The sequence below is a fragment of the Xiphophorus hellerii genome, chromosome 5, assembly GCF_003331165.1.
Source record: "Xiphophorus hellerii strain 12219 chromosome 5, Xiphophorus_hellerii-4.1, whole genome shotgun sequence".
Classification (NCBI taxonomy): Eukaryota; Metazoa; Chordata; class Actinopteri; order Cyprinodontiformes; family Poeciliidae; genus Xiphophorus; species Xiphophorus hellerii.
Window position 1 is genome coordinate 29,964,531 of NC_045676.1, and position 12,680 is coordinate 29,977,210.

The following is a 12,680-nucleotide window of genomic DNA, read 5'->3' on the forward strand; positions in this document are numbered from 1 at the left end:
CGACAAGGTCGACGCTCCAGCTGACTCTGGCAGCTCCGCTCACTCTTCCCTGCTCCACCTCTCCTCCCAGGGTCACAGTGTGTGTGTGGTGGGGAGGAGTGGGGCGTGAGGAGGGGAGGCCTCCTGAATCATATCCACTCCCATAACAAATGGCACCACTGGCTGCAAGCGTGCTGAGTAGGCAGCAAGATGCATCCTTCAGCACAGGAATAAAAAAAAAAACTGGTTTCCCCAACAACTTCAGGTGGGTTCAGAAGTGACACGGTTAACGTTTTGTAATTTAATGTAGCGCTCCTCCCTGGAGCCCTCCACCCGCCGCACCCCCGCTGTGCTGCGCCTGACAGCTGACAAATGTTAACTCTGCAGCATTAAGATTACCAAGGAGGGAATTATTCCGGTTGGAAATGGGCTCGCTGTTTCCATTAGGACCACTCCTTCATACAACCATTTATAAAAGTGAGGCGGAGGGAGGAGGGGATGGGCACGACAAAATCTTGTTACAGTTTTCCAAAATCAGATTAGGTGCCAGAAACGGGGAGCGCATACCTCATCAAATATTCATTTCATAAAGGCAGCACTCTGCAGCAGCAGTGGCGGCGACGTAATCCGAGAGAAAACATCTTCTCTGCACTGCAAAAACACTCAAACCTCACAAGGCATTTGTCTAGTTTCTAGTTTACATTCGAAGTAAGACAAAACTCATTTAGAAGTAACATTTCAGCAAGAAATATTATAAAAAATATTTAAAGTAAATAATTTCTTAATAGATGAAAAAGTACGTCTTCCACTGGAGGATTGTTACACTCATAAACTGATTAAATGGACTTGCTTTAAATGAAGGTCTGCCAATGGAGCAAGTGCTTTTTCATCTATTAAGAAATGATTGTCTTAAAAACAAGCTCCTATTTCTTGCTGCAATTTCTTGTCTTACTTCACGTGTAATTGCGCTAAAAACCAGACCAAAATTACTTGGTAAGATTTTGTGTTTTTGCAGTGTGAAATAGAAGAAGTCAGCATTTTGGTTCCTGATCCTTCCTCAACCTGGATGTGATCGGTGACAACACTGGAGAGATTTTGTGGGTTTCTGGAAAACATTTCTACTTTCCTGGTTGTTCTGCATTCTGAGTTTACTGGGTCAGAAGGTCGAGTACGGCCCAGAACCTGCATGAAGCTGTGACTTCTGTAGCCTCCATTCAGTGACTGTTAGGTGAGGGTTTTAGGTTTTATATTCTTGTCAGAGGAAACCTTAATAGCCGGGAACAGAAGGCAAAAAACATTGCTGGAGGCTGTGCAGCAGCGCAGCGCAGCTCTGCACAGCCAAGGCCATTATGATGGCATCATGCTAGCAGCCGTTCTAAAGTGTTGCCATGCAGCGGGGTTATAATAACACGATAAGGCTGAGCTGAAGAGGAGAGGGTGAGAGCTGCTGAATTTAACAAACATCACCACAGCAAGCAGGAGTGAACAAAGAGCTCCTGTTTCTACTGCAGGTAAAAACAAGAGCTAAATGCAGCAGATTCGGTTTTAGATTGCTATATTTTCAATATTTACATTGGTGGATCATCAATAATATGACCAATTCATCTCAAAACAACAAAAAGGAATCAATTTATTGATAAGCATTATTGAACATCATTAAGAGGACAGTATTATATATTTTAGTCATTTTAAAGTGTAATCAAGAAACCATGTTAACTTCAGTTGTTATAGATATATATAGAGAGAGAGATATATCTATATATATCATACAGTATATGACTCAAAATAAATTTAACTTTGTAATTTCAAACCTTGAAATTGGGATTGTGTCTCTTTAAAAACTCCTGCTCTTTCTAAAACTCCACCTCTAGGAAGTCATCACAACATGGCTCCTCTATTAACCCGTTAACGTTACCAGTGTTTCACTGAGAAGTAGATGTTATAAAGAGCTCAGCAGGTGCTCAGTTCCACCAGGTGTTTGCCGATTGCTGCTGGCTAGTCTGAAGGAGCTGAATGGGGGAGCAGCTGCTCTGTGAGGCAGAAAACTGCAGCTCTGAGGAGGAGCTTCGTCTTCGAAGGCAGGGACAGTTTCACCCAGGCGCTTTGCACAGCTGAATGGTTGCTATGGGAGATTAAAGGATTTCTCCAACATACATGAAAGAATAAAGGGAACGCTCTAGGTATGTTTTTGTGTTTTTGATGGGGGGAAAGCTCAAAAAAGTTGATTTTACATAATAATGCTCCTTTAATATTTTCAAAAATCTGTGTTTTTCTAATAAATAAAAACTAAATCTTTGCCCCCTGCTGGTGCAGGAGGAATGATGCAGATCAGCAACTCAGGAATAAACTAAGTTTATTTCCTTCCAAATAAACTTCTTAACCCAATATTTATAATGATCAGAACATGATGCATTGATTGACTACTATGATGAGTTGGAGTGAAAGTGTTGCTGAATTAAATAGATTGTAATTTGACTTGAGGTGACGTGTTGTGAATTGATGCTATAGAAATAAACTGTGTTGGGAGCATTTAATCAATTTTCTTTCTTCACATACAGGAAGCTTAGTATGGCTCAAATCAAAACCTACACAGCCAGTATTGAGTATTTTAGCTCATTTAAAAGCTGTCCTGATTAGACAGGGTGTGATTCTTGGATCCCATCAGTCCAGACGTCATGGTTCGGTGCAGCTGCGGCTTACAGTGTGGCTGACGTTCCTCTGAAAGTCCACGCTTCCTGCCAAACAAAGCTGATGCACACCTGGAAAAGAATCACTAAACGGTTGGAAACGTGTGGAGCTGGTAGTGGAAGAGTCTGCTGGCTCACAGAGTGAGGCCTGTGCTTGTTCACACAGAAACTGCTACGATGTTGAAAATGATCCCAGACTGTTGCATTAAGGACGTTACGTCGGCACGGTGACGAGCAGCCTCAGCAGCAACAGGGAGGATAAGTGGATTATTTGATTCTTTTGAGTTTTCTACCTCTATCCTCCATGAAGCCTCCGGGATCTGGAGATGATGATTGACTGGAAGAAACTCTGATCGACTGTTTCCTTCTCTGCCATGCAGGAAACAGTCTGTTGCTGCTGAGCTCATTATAAAGGTTTTAAAAATGGATTAAAACAGGTTCTTTGTTTCACTAAAATTGTGAGATTCGATTTTATTTCTAGCCCGGTCACGCTGCTACTTCCCACATTAATCCATCAGTGATTTTTTTCAATCCATTAATCGGATAACCAAATTGGCACATTCTGCAGATTTGTTTTATTTAAGCCCATTTTATGAAATACTAGAAATACTGAAAAAAATGCAACTAAACAATTAAATTCCAATACCTAACAACAAAGATTTCATTTCCTAGAATGCAATAATGTAGCATTCCTTTGGTGTATGCTTGATCATTTGTAGAAAAGGATGCATCTGCAGCAAAAAAATAAATAAATACTTAAAATAAAAATACTTAAAGACTTAACGTCAATACAGTGTAAGGATGATCTGTTGAGTATCTTTTTGAGAAACTGGTAAATAATTGGATTGCAAAAAGGTGATTAATAGATTTTTGTCCACAGTATTTGAACTGAAGTGAAATACTGTGGATGCCGCTTGAGTTTAGAGTAGAACATACTTAAAGTTTCTCTTATTTCATCTTAAATGCAAAATGCATACATGTATGGTTCCACAGTTTTAGCTTAATTACTTCTTTGACTGTAATTATCTTTCAGCAAATGGCTGTTTTTCTAGTCTGTACGCTCCAAGTAATGATTAATCAACTACTGATGTAGTTCACGATCATTTCAATAATTGATTCATCGTAATTAATAGTTTCAACCCTGATTGTAATATAACGATTTACAACAGAATTGAGGTGGGAAAAACATTAAACAACAAGTGGTGGCGGTGTTTACCGAGGCGGAGGCACTGGCGCAGGATTCCCCCCGACGACATGTTCTTCTCCGCTTCGATCTCGGTGAAGTTCAGAGAGCTGGCGAAGATGAGAACGTCCGCCAGGTTGATGAGGCGCTGGAGGAAGGTGACGGAGGCCTCCACCGGCAGACCCTGGGACGGCTCGATGTTCTCCAGCTCATGCTGGTGGGCCCCGGCGGAACACAGCAACAGGAAAGAGAGCAGGAAGAAGGCAACAATAGAAAAAAAATACAGGTTTTAATGATCATTCTGATGTGTTAAAAACACTAATGGAAAAAATAAAATAAAAGCACAGACTTTTTTCCATCTGCTAATAATGCATTGTAGACCTTATTGGTACCCCTATTGATGATGACTATAAAGTCCCCTAATAAATAATCACTTGTGACCCCCTAGGTGGCGCTGTTGACTCCAATTCTCTACCAGTCTCCATTTGACCAGCTTGCTGTCTTTCCAGTGTGGAAAAATCAAATGTGCTCCTCGTTAACCTATTTTCTTAAAATACTCCATCATCCATCAGCATTGTTACATTAGCTGCATTTTCACTGCAAACTGTCAATATTCCACTAACGTCACAAAAAAAACCCCACAATTTTGAATTTGCGGTGTTTCCGTTAAATAAGAAACGCAATTAAAATCATACATGATTACGCATGTTGACGGGATAAGTCATCAGAAAACATAAATGGTAATAGTATTTTACCATTTTTGCTTTTTACCAAAAAAACATGTCACACCATCATCCTCCCACCACTTCCTGTCGTTGTCTTCTTCAGTGGCAACATCCAGTTGCTAATCATGTGATTAATGCAATTCCAAAAAAGTGTTTCCATTGTAGTTTTGCAAAATAAACCAATTTTGATACGGTCACAAAAAAGGGGGAAAAAAATAAATAAATCACCTCATTCTACCGCCAAAACGTTTCATTGAAAAATTACAGTGTTTCCATTAAGCGAAGGTATTTCTGAAATGTCAAATTGCACAATGGGCTCTTTGCACCTCAGCTTCCGCGTTCGGGGAAAAGCGGCTCAATTGTTTCCGATCTATTGAAAAAGGCTCTTTCCACTGGGTGTTTGCAGGGCTTGTCCAAGGTAACAATTAATGATGAACATCGATCCGAAGCCCCGACAAGTAAACTGGAGAAAGGTTTTAAGATGTTCGCCTCGTTATACACAGATACGAAGGTGAGTTTTACTTTCTTTAAACTTTGTGGCTAACATTAGCTTTAGCTTATGCTAGACATTTTTCTTGTAAAAATGTGCTATTTAAGTATCTAAACATTTTTCATCCATTCTAACGGACAACGTTTTTACCTTATGTTCAAGTATATTACCTGCGTTTATTGTCGTTAGTGTCAGAGACCAAGTAACGGGAGATTTTACGGTTCAGGCTTTTTGCTTCTGAAGCCTGAGGAACAACAAGCCCATAGCTTAACAGTAGAGCAGCTCTGGTGTCAGAGTTCTAGTTCAGCTGACTATTCAGGTTTAAAGTTGTTGCTTTTAGAAAAATATGTCCGTGTTCCTTAAGGTCTCCGTGTTACTTCGCTTGATTAGTTTTGCATGCTTCTTGTGAAGCAGCACGGTGTTTACAGCAGTGTGTACAGGCGGATCAGTAGCTCGGCTGTCTGGCTCTGGTCTGCTCTCTCGTTCCCATAAACTCTCTTTCAGGCTGAATACAGAAGTGATTCCATGGAAATAACACAGGAGGCTCCTTTACCTTCTTCTTTAGGCTGAAGAAGTTGATCCGGAGTGAAGTGACGGCTGTAAACTTTGCTGTGCGGTGTTAGCTTTAACTGGTAGCGACAAATATTTACAAGCCACCGTCTTCTTAATTCAGGACCGCTTGGAAATCCATGAAAACTTAAAAGCCCATTATATTAGGAAGACAGCAATGTTCATAGTATTGTTTTATTTGCGTCTGAAATAAGACTTTGTCTTTTCTAGCTGTCATGGTAACTCAAAGCGGAAAAGAGAGAGCCGCATTTGCGCATGCGGTTGTGACGTCAGCGCGGCAGGTGCAAAGAGCCCATTATCCGGTCTACAGAAAAGCAGCTACTGCTGATGTGTGTTTGAGGAAGAAAAGACAACTGATTAATAATTAAAGGTTTGGAGAGACTGGTCAATTTTAAAAAATGTAAAGTATGAATTTAAAAATGACTCTGTTACATTTATTTGATATGAAATTAAAGCTTAACTGACTTAATTTAATGTCAGTTACATTTAATAATAAATAAATGTCCACAAATTAAAAGGGTTAATTACTACAAGGCTTCTCCTTATACCTGTTGTCTTTACTGTAGCTGAGCAGGGAGGTGGAGGTATTTGTTATCCAACCCTAGCTGCCAATTAACCAAAGATCAGCAAGAGCACATTTAGTTTGAAATTCAGTTACTGGTCCCACACTGCTGCTAACTGGATTATACTGGGACTGATCATCGGCCCATTCCTTAGCCAGGCTGGCCGGGTCACCGTCCAAGAATCACATCAGAGCACTGAAGTCATCGGGGGTCAGCGCAGACTCAGCCAAGCTAACGACGTTAGCAGGCAGCCAACTGTAGTCTAACGTGATTGGAAAAGGTCAGGGTGGATTGATCGGTTGCTGTGGGCAGAGCAAAGAGCGGAGAGGAAGGAAGCGACTCACAGAGGCAGACGTAGCAGCGGACAGCAGAGGCAGGATGCCTCCGCAGGCCATGATCAGGTTGTCCACCACCTGGGACACCAGGTGGATGCTGTTGTGGACAAACACGGTGTTCTCGCTGCTGTTCACAAAGTCCAGGACCGTTTTTGTGGAGTGACTAAGAGAGAGAAAGGACAAAAAAGTGTGACGACGTGTTAGAGTCAATGTAGACAGGGAAAAAAAAGAAGATAGAGTAAGATTCTATCAAAAAAAAAAGACAGAAATCTTGAGAATAATATCAGAACTTTGTTTAAAAAAAAAAAAACCCATGGAAAGTAATTTGATTTGTTTCTCATTGCAACAGGCTTATATATTAAAGAAGATGCATAGCACAGATATATCTTCTCAGATACCATTCTACTTATTCTTTAAACACAAAATATTTAGCAAGAAATGTTAGGATGCCGACATTGTTTGAACAAAACACAGTGAGGCCCAGGCTGGTTTGAGGTCCTGAGGTACTTCAAAGATGGCAACCGTCTTCCATCACATCACTGCTGTGGTTTAAATTGTTTTAATGAGATCTCAGAGAGCAGAGCTGCTGCAGAGAACCAACTCGCCTCCAGAAGCACAGAGCCTTTGGTTTGGAGACATTCCCTTTTTACAGAAAAACAGCTGTGGCTCCCAGAGGAGCAACGCTCATCTTTTAGACTGTAAAGTTCTTATCAAATGAAATCTAGAGACGAGCATGTCTGCTGTGAAATAAACAGCCAGGAGGAGCAGACATTGGGTTTATTCAAAGGTTTCTCTTAGTTTCTTCCTCACTTTGAAAATCTCTTTAAAAATCTAACAACTTTTGAAGGACTCTTCAATTTGTTTCACTGAAACATAACTTAACCTAAGGAAGGCATTAAAATAACAAATGATTAACATTCTGTATATACTCTAACAATATTTGATATGTTATCAGATGCCTAAGTTGTTTAGATTGTGCCATCCATTTTAACAGTATTGGCTTATCTATAATTACCATAACAGGATGGTGGCATGTCTGCTCCTCTTGAAACCATCTGATTAAAATCAAAAATAATTTAACTGAGGTGTTAGGAACTTGTAAATAATAATAATTCCAGGATAGAGTTTAAACAATTTGTCAAATTAATCGTTAATAATTGGTAAGGTGTGTTGGTCAGCTCCTCAAGAGGACTTGGTAAACCTTTATTCAGTAAATTAATATAAAGGTAATGGCAACATGAGGAGAATGTGAGCCGGTACGAGGGGTCCTTACCTCCTCCACGCCTGAACGTCTGTCTCAATAGAGAAGAGTAGGTCGGTGAGGAGGCGCTGATGCATGTGGGACCAGCGGAACTCTGGGATACGGAACATGGTGGAGCGAGGAGCCGAGGTGCTGCTGTCTTCTGGCCGGCCTGGTGGACTTCCTGCTTCCCCTGCTGCGCCTGTGGTTTGGCCTTGGCTTGATTCCTGCAGAGTTACACCAACCAGACAGAACTTTAACCGCCGTGCAGGACTCAAGAACATTGATTCTAATGTCCGGAGTCAATAAATAGATGCATACTGTAATAGAGGTCTCCTTGAGTTCAAGTCTCTCTGTGTCCACGGCAACATTTGCCACGTCTAGCCGGGCGATTTTGGTCTCTTTGGTCTTTCTGGCAGGATCTGGAGTCTTGCTGGTGCTGGAGCCTGGGGTGCTGGTGTCAGGGGCATCCGGAGGGGTCTCCTCTGTGGCGGACATACTGGACTCTGAAGGCTGGCTTTGTGGGGTTGCCTCTGGAGCTGCTGCCTCCTGTCGGTCTGAAGCAGCACCTTCTGACTTAGAGGAAGACTCCGGACCACTAACATTTTCTTTGGTGAGTTCCTTGACACTTTGGTCAGCTACTTCAGTTTCTGGAGCGGGACTTTCCGAGCAAGGCACCTGGTTCTCGACAGAGTCCTTCTCTTGTTCTTCTCTTCTCACCGTCCCTGTTTCCTGTTTGCCTTCTTCCGTTTTTGGCTCCTGTTCTCTGAGATCTTTTGTTTTGCTTCCATCCCCTTCATGTTCATCTTCCGCTTTTTTCACAGGCTCTCCTTCTTCTCCCGCAGCAGCTGAAGCATAAGACGACTCTTCTTGGCTATCATCCACATCGCTCGGGTTGATCTGGTCGCTAACGGACGACACGTCGACCAAGTCCTCGTTGAAAATGGAAGCTCCGCCCAGCACGCTGTTCTCCAGGGGAGCTGGAGGCTCGGAGGACATCTGCTTGCTCTCGTCTCCTTTTTCAGAAGCTACACTTGACTCTTCGGTTGAGAGCTCTGATGAATCCCCTTGTTCAAGGTGGGCTACCTCTGTCTGCGCGTCATCCTTTGTTGGGGCAGCAGAATCTTCTTTCGTTGTTGGACCAGAAGCTTCACTCTGGGCATTCCCTGACGTTTCTGCATTTTGGCTGCTTTTCTCAGATGGTGGCTCAGTCACTTCATCTTTGTGCACCGCAGTAGAAGTTTCTTTGTCAACGTTTGATTGATCACCAGAAGAGAACTCCACTTTCTGCTCTTCCTCAGCTCCGGCCAGGATGTTGGACACGATGACGGATGGTTGGCTCCTGTCCTCTGCAGACTCCACAGGCATAGAAGTGATGGTGGAACTGGACGCTGAGCGGAGGGATTTTTGGGACCCTTCGTTTACTGTGAGCTCGACGACCGTTGAGGGCGCCATCTCTTCAGCAGGCGACCCGTTGACAGATTTGGTATCTTCAGAGATTTGGCTCACTCCAGAGATGGTGCGAATGGTGCTGTGAGAACTGGTCGACCCCTGGTGCTGGTACTGACGGAACATGCGGGACAAACTTTCTTTGTGCTGCTCAAAGGTCACCTGTGAATGTACAGTTCATAACAATGTCAGAAAGAGGGCTGGACAATAAATCAATACCAATATACAGTACAGACCAAAAGTTTGGACACACCTTCTCATTGAATTCAATACAGACCAAAAGTTTGGACACACCTTCTCATTGAACTCAATGAGAAGGTGTGTCCAAACATTTGGTCTGAACTGAGTACAGACCAAAAGTTTGGACACACAGTTGTGTCCAAACTTTTGGTCTGTACTGTATATTACGATAGACAAGATCAATGTCAGATAATACTTCTGATAGAATGTTCAAAAATTTCACCGAATTCCAATTGAGAACCGCACAGCATTCTGGGGGATGTAGGCAGAGCAAAGACTTTAGTCGCTCAACCTCTCGCATCCAGCTAAGCAAAGTAGGAGGAGTCAGCTAACTCACCCCCCTCACTCTTTGGTTACCTAGCAACAATCTGCTGAGTAACACGAGAAGCAGCAGTTTCAGGATTTGCCACTGTGCCTCAAAACTGTTTAAAAGTAAAAAACAACAGTGTGGAGAGAAAACTGTGGATAAAAAAAGTAAAGGTCAAGTCATCAGTTTGGTAGTTTTTCTGATAGGTGAAACAAAAAAACTAATCAATAATTATCAATATTTACTGTTGTGAAACGTTGATATCGTGATACCTTTTTCAGCCATATCATCCTGCTCTAGTTAGAAATACAACTATTGTCAATGCTAACCATTTTGTGTTGTACAGATACAGAGCAATAAAATTAAAAACTTTTAAACTGTAGACATCTGGGTACAGGGCAATGCATTAAAATATAAAGGTTGCTTCCCTGCCTCAAATTCTTTTAAAACAGTTTAAACACTTACTCCAAACCAACCCCTGCAATTGTGTAGGGGGGCGGCTTGGGAAGGAGTGTTTCTGTTTGGGCATTCAAACAACACACAAACCCACAGAACATCAATCTCACAACTCCAAAGACTTCAAACTGCCTGAAAGCTTTGAGTTTCTCTCCCCAGCTCCGCTTCTTCAGACCATAAGCTTGATTCATCGTTAGGGTCGTCTAAACTGGCTTGCCTACACAGATACCACAACTGTTCCTCGAGTTTACAGGGAATGGTCTGAAAATGAGGAAACATCAAGTTGTAAGGTATGACAATGACTTGTTGATGTCAGAACGACAGACGGACTGCTTGAAGATGATGAAACGACAAGTCGCTCGAGTGATGGAAAAATAATATCCCTGAATGCTCAACATGCCGATCCTTGAAGCAGATTAGCTACAGCAGCAGGAGACCACACCGGCTGAGGCTGAAAACAGGAAACAGAGACTATAGTTTGGATCATAAAACCTAGACAAACACAGGTTGGGAAATGATTCCTGGTCCGTTGAGTCTCAATCAAATGTGGCACTCCTGGCACATTGACAGTAACTAAACAGAAAACAGGGCAGAAACCCAGGCGGCTACTTTGGCTACAAACAGACGTCGTATATGGAGCTCCCGCTCTCCCACTATACCAGTACCACTCCCACATTCACAAAAATGGATCATTTGCCAGATCACCTATTCATGAGAAGCTCGATATTTTTCTAGAAGACTGCATTGGACACTGTCTTTAAAATTTTAAACAAATGATTTGACAAAAATGTATTGTTCCATTATTGGGTCCACCTGACCAGTCAACTCTAGAAAGTACACTATACTGGTGCCAGATGTGGGAAAGTTTAAAGACTGTCTGAAATATCTGATAGTTTGAATAAATAAAATGTAATGCACCCAGAAAAAAAAGCATTTATTTTTATGTCTCAAATTTACGGGCTCAGAGGAAAATGCTAATTTATCAAAATATAATTCAGGAGTAAGCCTGTCAAGCAAAAATAATAATCAATTAATCGCATGATAAATTAAAATCAGTTCAATAATATTCTTCCAATTAATATTTTTTGATGGTCAATTTTGTTGTCAGAGACATTATAATCCATTTTATATATGGTTTCAGTTGTAAGTGGTCTTAATTTCCATTTTATTTATTATTTTTGGCTGACATGTTTTAGTTTTCATCCTCCGGTTCCAGTGTTAAGTGAAGTGCTCTTTGCAAAAAATTTAGTTTATTGGTCACTTGCATAATTATGCCATTGTAAATATATTACATGAAAATACTCTCAAAACAGTAACGTTTATCAATTCATCGTTCAGCAAAATTTGCTATTGTGACAGGCCTATTTAGGAGGCCGTTATCTTTTTTCTTTAAACAATATGGATCAAAAAATCTTTTGAAGTTTTAATGGACTAGGATGACAGAGGTGATCTGAACAAATAACACCACGGAAATAGTCAGCAATAGGTCATCAATGACAAATACGTCAAATAAAGCCAGATTTTTAAGCATATTCTTAGTCTATGTTGTCAAAAGTCTAACTACTCAACTGATGATGGAGAACCCAACAGCAGCAGCAAAATGATCTCAAAATCTTTGAATCTCAGTACATCATCCCACCACTGGGACTGTTTGTGGATAACCGCGTCATATTTAAAACTTCTCTCTCTTAAGCATCTGGCCGAGGCCTATTAACCTCCATCAGTCTTCCTATCATCTGATACGGGTAGACCAGACCGCTAGTCTATACCGACAATGGTCCACAGTGGCATGTGAGGAAGAACCCGTCCATGTAAGCAGTCATAGATTAGCAGCAGATACTATTAGTTTCTGTCTTTTAGCAGTGCTGAGTGCGTGTCCGGCATCGGCAAATCCTCCCACGCCTAATTTAAGACCCTGCATTAATCACTCGGTTTGGAGCACAGAGTCAAAGATGGGGCTGTGTGTGTGTGTGTGTGTGCGTGGGTGTGTGTGTGTGCGTGTGTGTGTGTGTGCGTGTACAGGGTTGGTGGGGGGGTAGAAACTAAACCTACTTGGCTGATTTTTCACCTGAGGCTATTTGGACAGAAGAAGGGGAAGAAGAAAAAAAAAAGAGGAAACCGAGAAAAGAACAAACATGAGAACGCTGAAGATGAAAGAAGAAGAAAAGGAAAATAAAGAAAGTGAGTGATTGAGAGAGGAAGAAAGGAAAGAGGGAGAAAGAAGCTGATTATTTGTAATTAATTAGGCGTTATTGTTCTAAATTAGCCCTCTACATGGGCGCTCATTAATCTTCTGTAGTGGGAAGCAGTGACTGGTAATCTATAGCCGTTTTCTGAGTGCCCGGCCTGCTCTAAATGGACCAGTCTTTCCGTCTTTCCAACCCCCAGCTCTGCCTCTTCGTCCCACTCTCCCACTGATCACACCAGACGACCTTCCAACTCATTAGTTTGAGCTT

General features: G+C 41.7%; 1 protein-coding gene across 5 annotated transcripts in view; it reads right to left on the reverse strand.

Moving 5' to 3' along the window:
* lrba (LPS-responsive vesicle trafficking, beach and anchor containing) overlaps positions 1–12,680 on the reverse strand; it is a 240,332-nt gene that overhangs the window by 179,724 nt on the left and 47,928 nt on the right. For all 5 annotated transcript variants that reach the window (XM_032563843.1, XM_032563844.1, XM_032563842.1 and 2 more), the window contains exons 22-25: positions 8,094–9,383; positions 7,806–7,999; positions 6,542–6,695; positions 3,883–4,063 (exon numbers count right to left, since the gene is read on the reverse strand). In XM_032563843.1, coding sequence (XP_032419734.1) covers positions 3,883–4,063; positions 6,542–6,695; positions 7,806–7,999; positions 8,094–9,383 — 1,819 coding nt within the window. The remainder of the gene's footprint in view (positions 1–3,882; positions 4,064–6,541; positions 6,696–7,805; positions 8,000–8,093; positions 9,384–12,680) is intronic.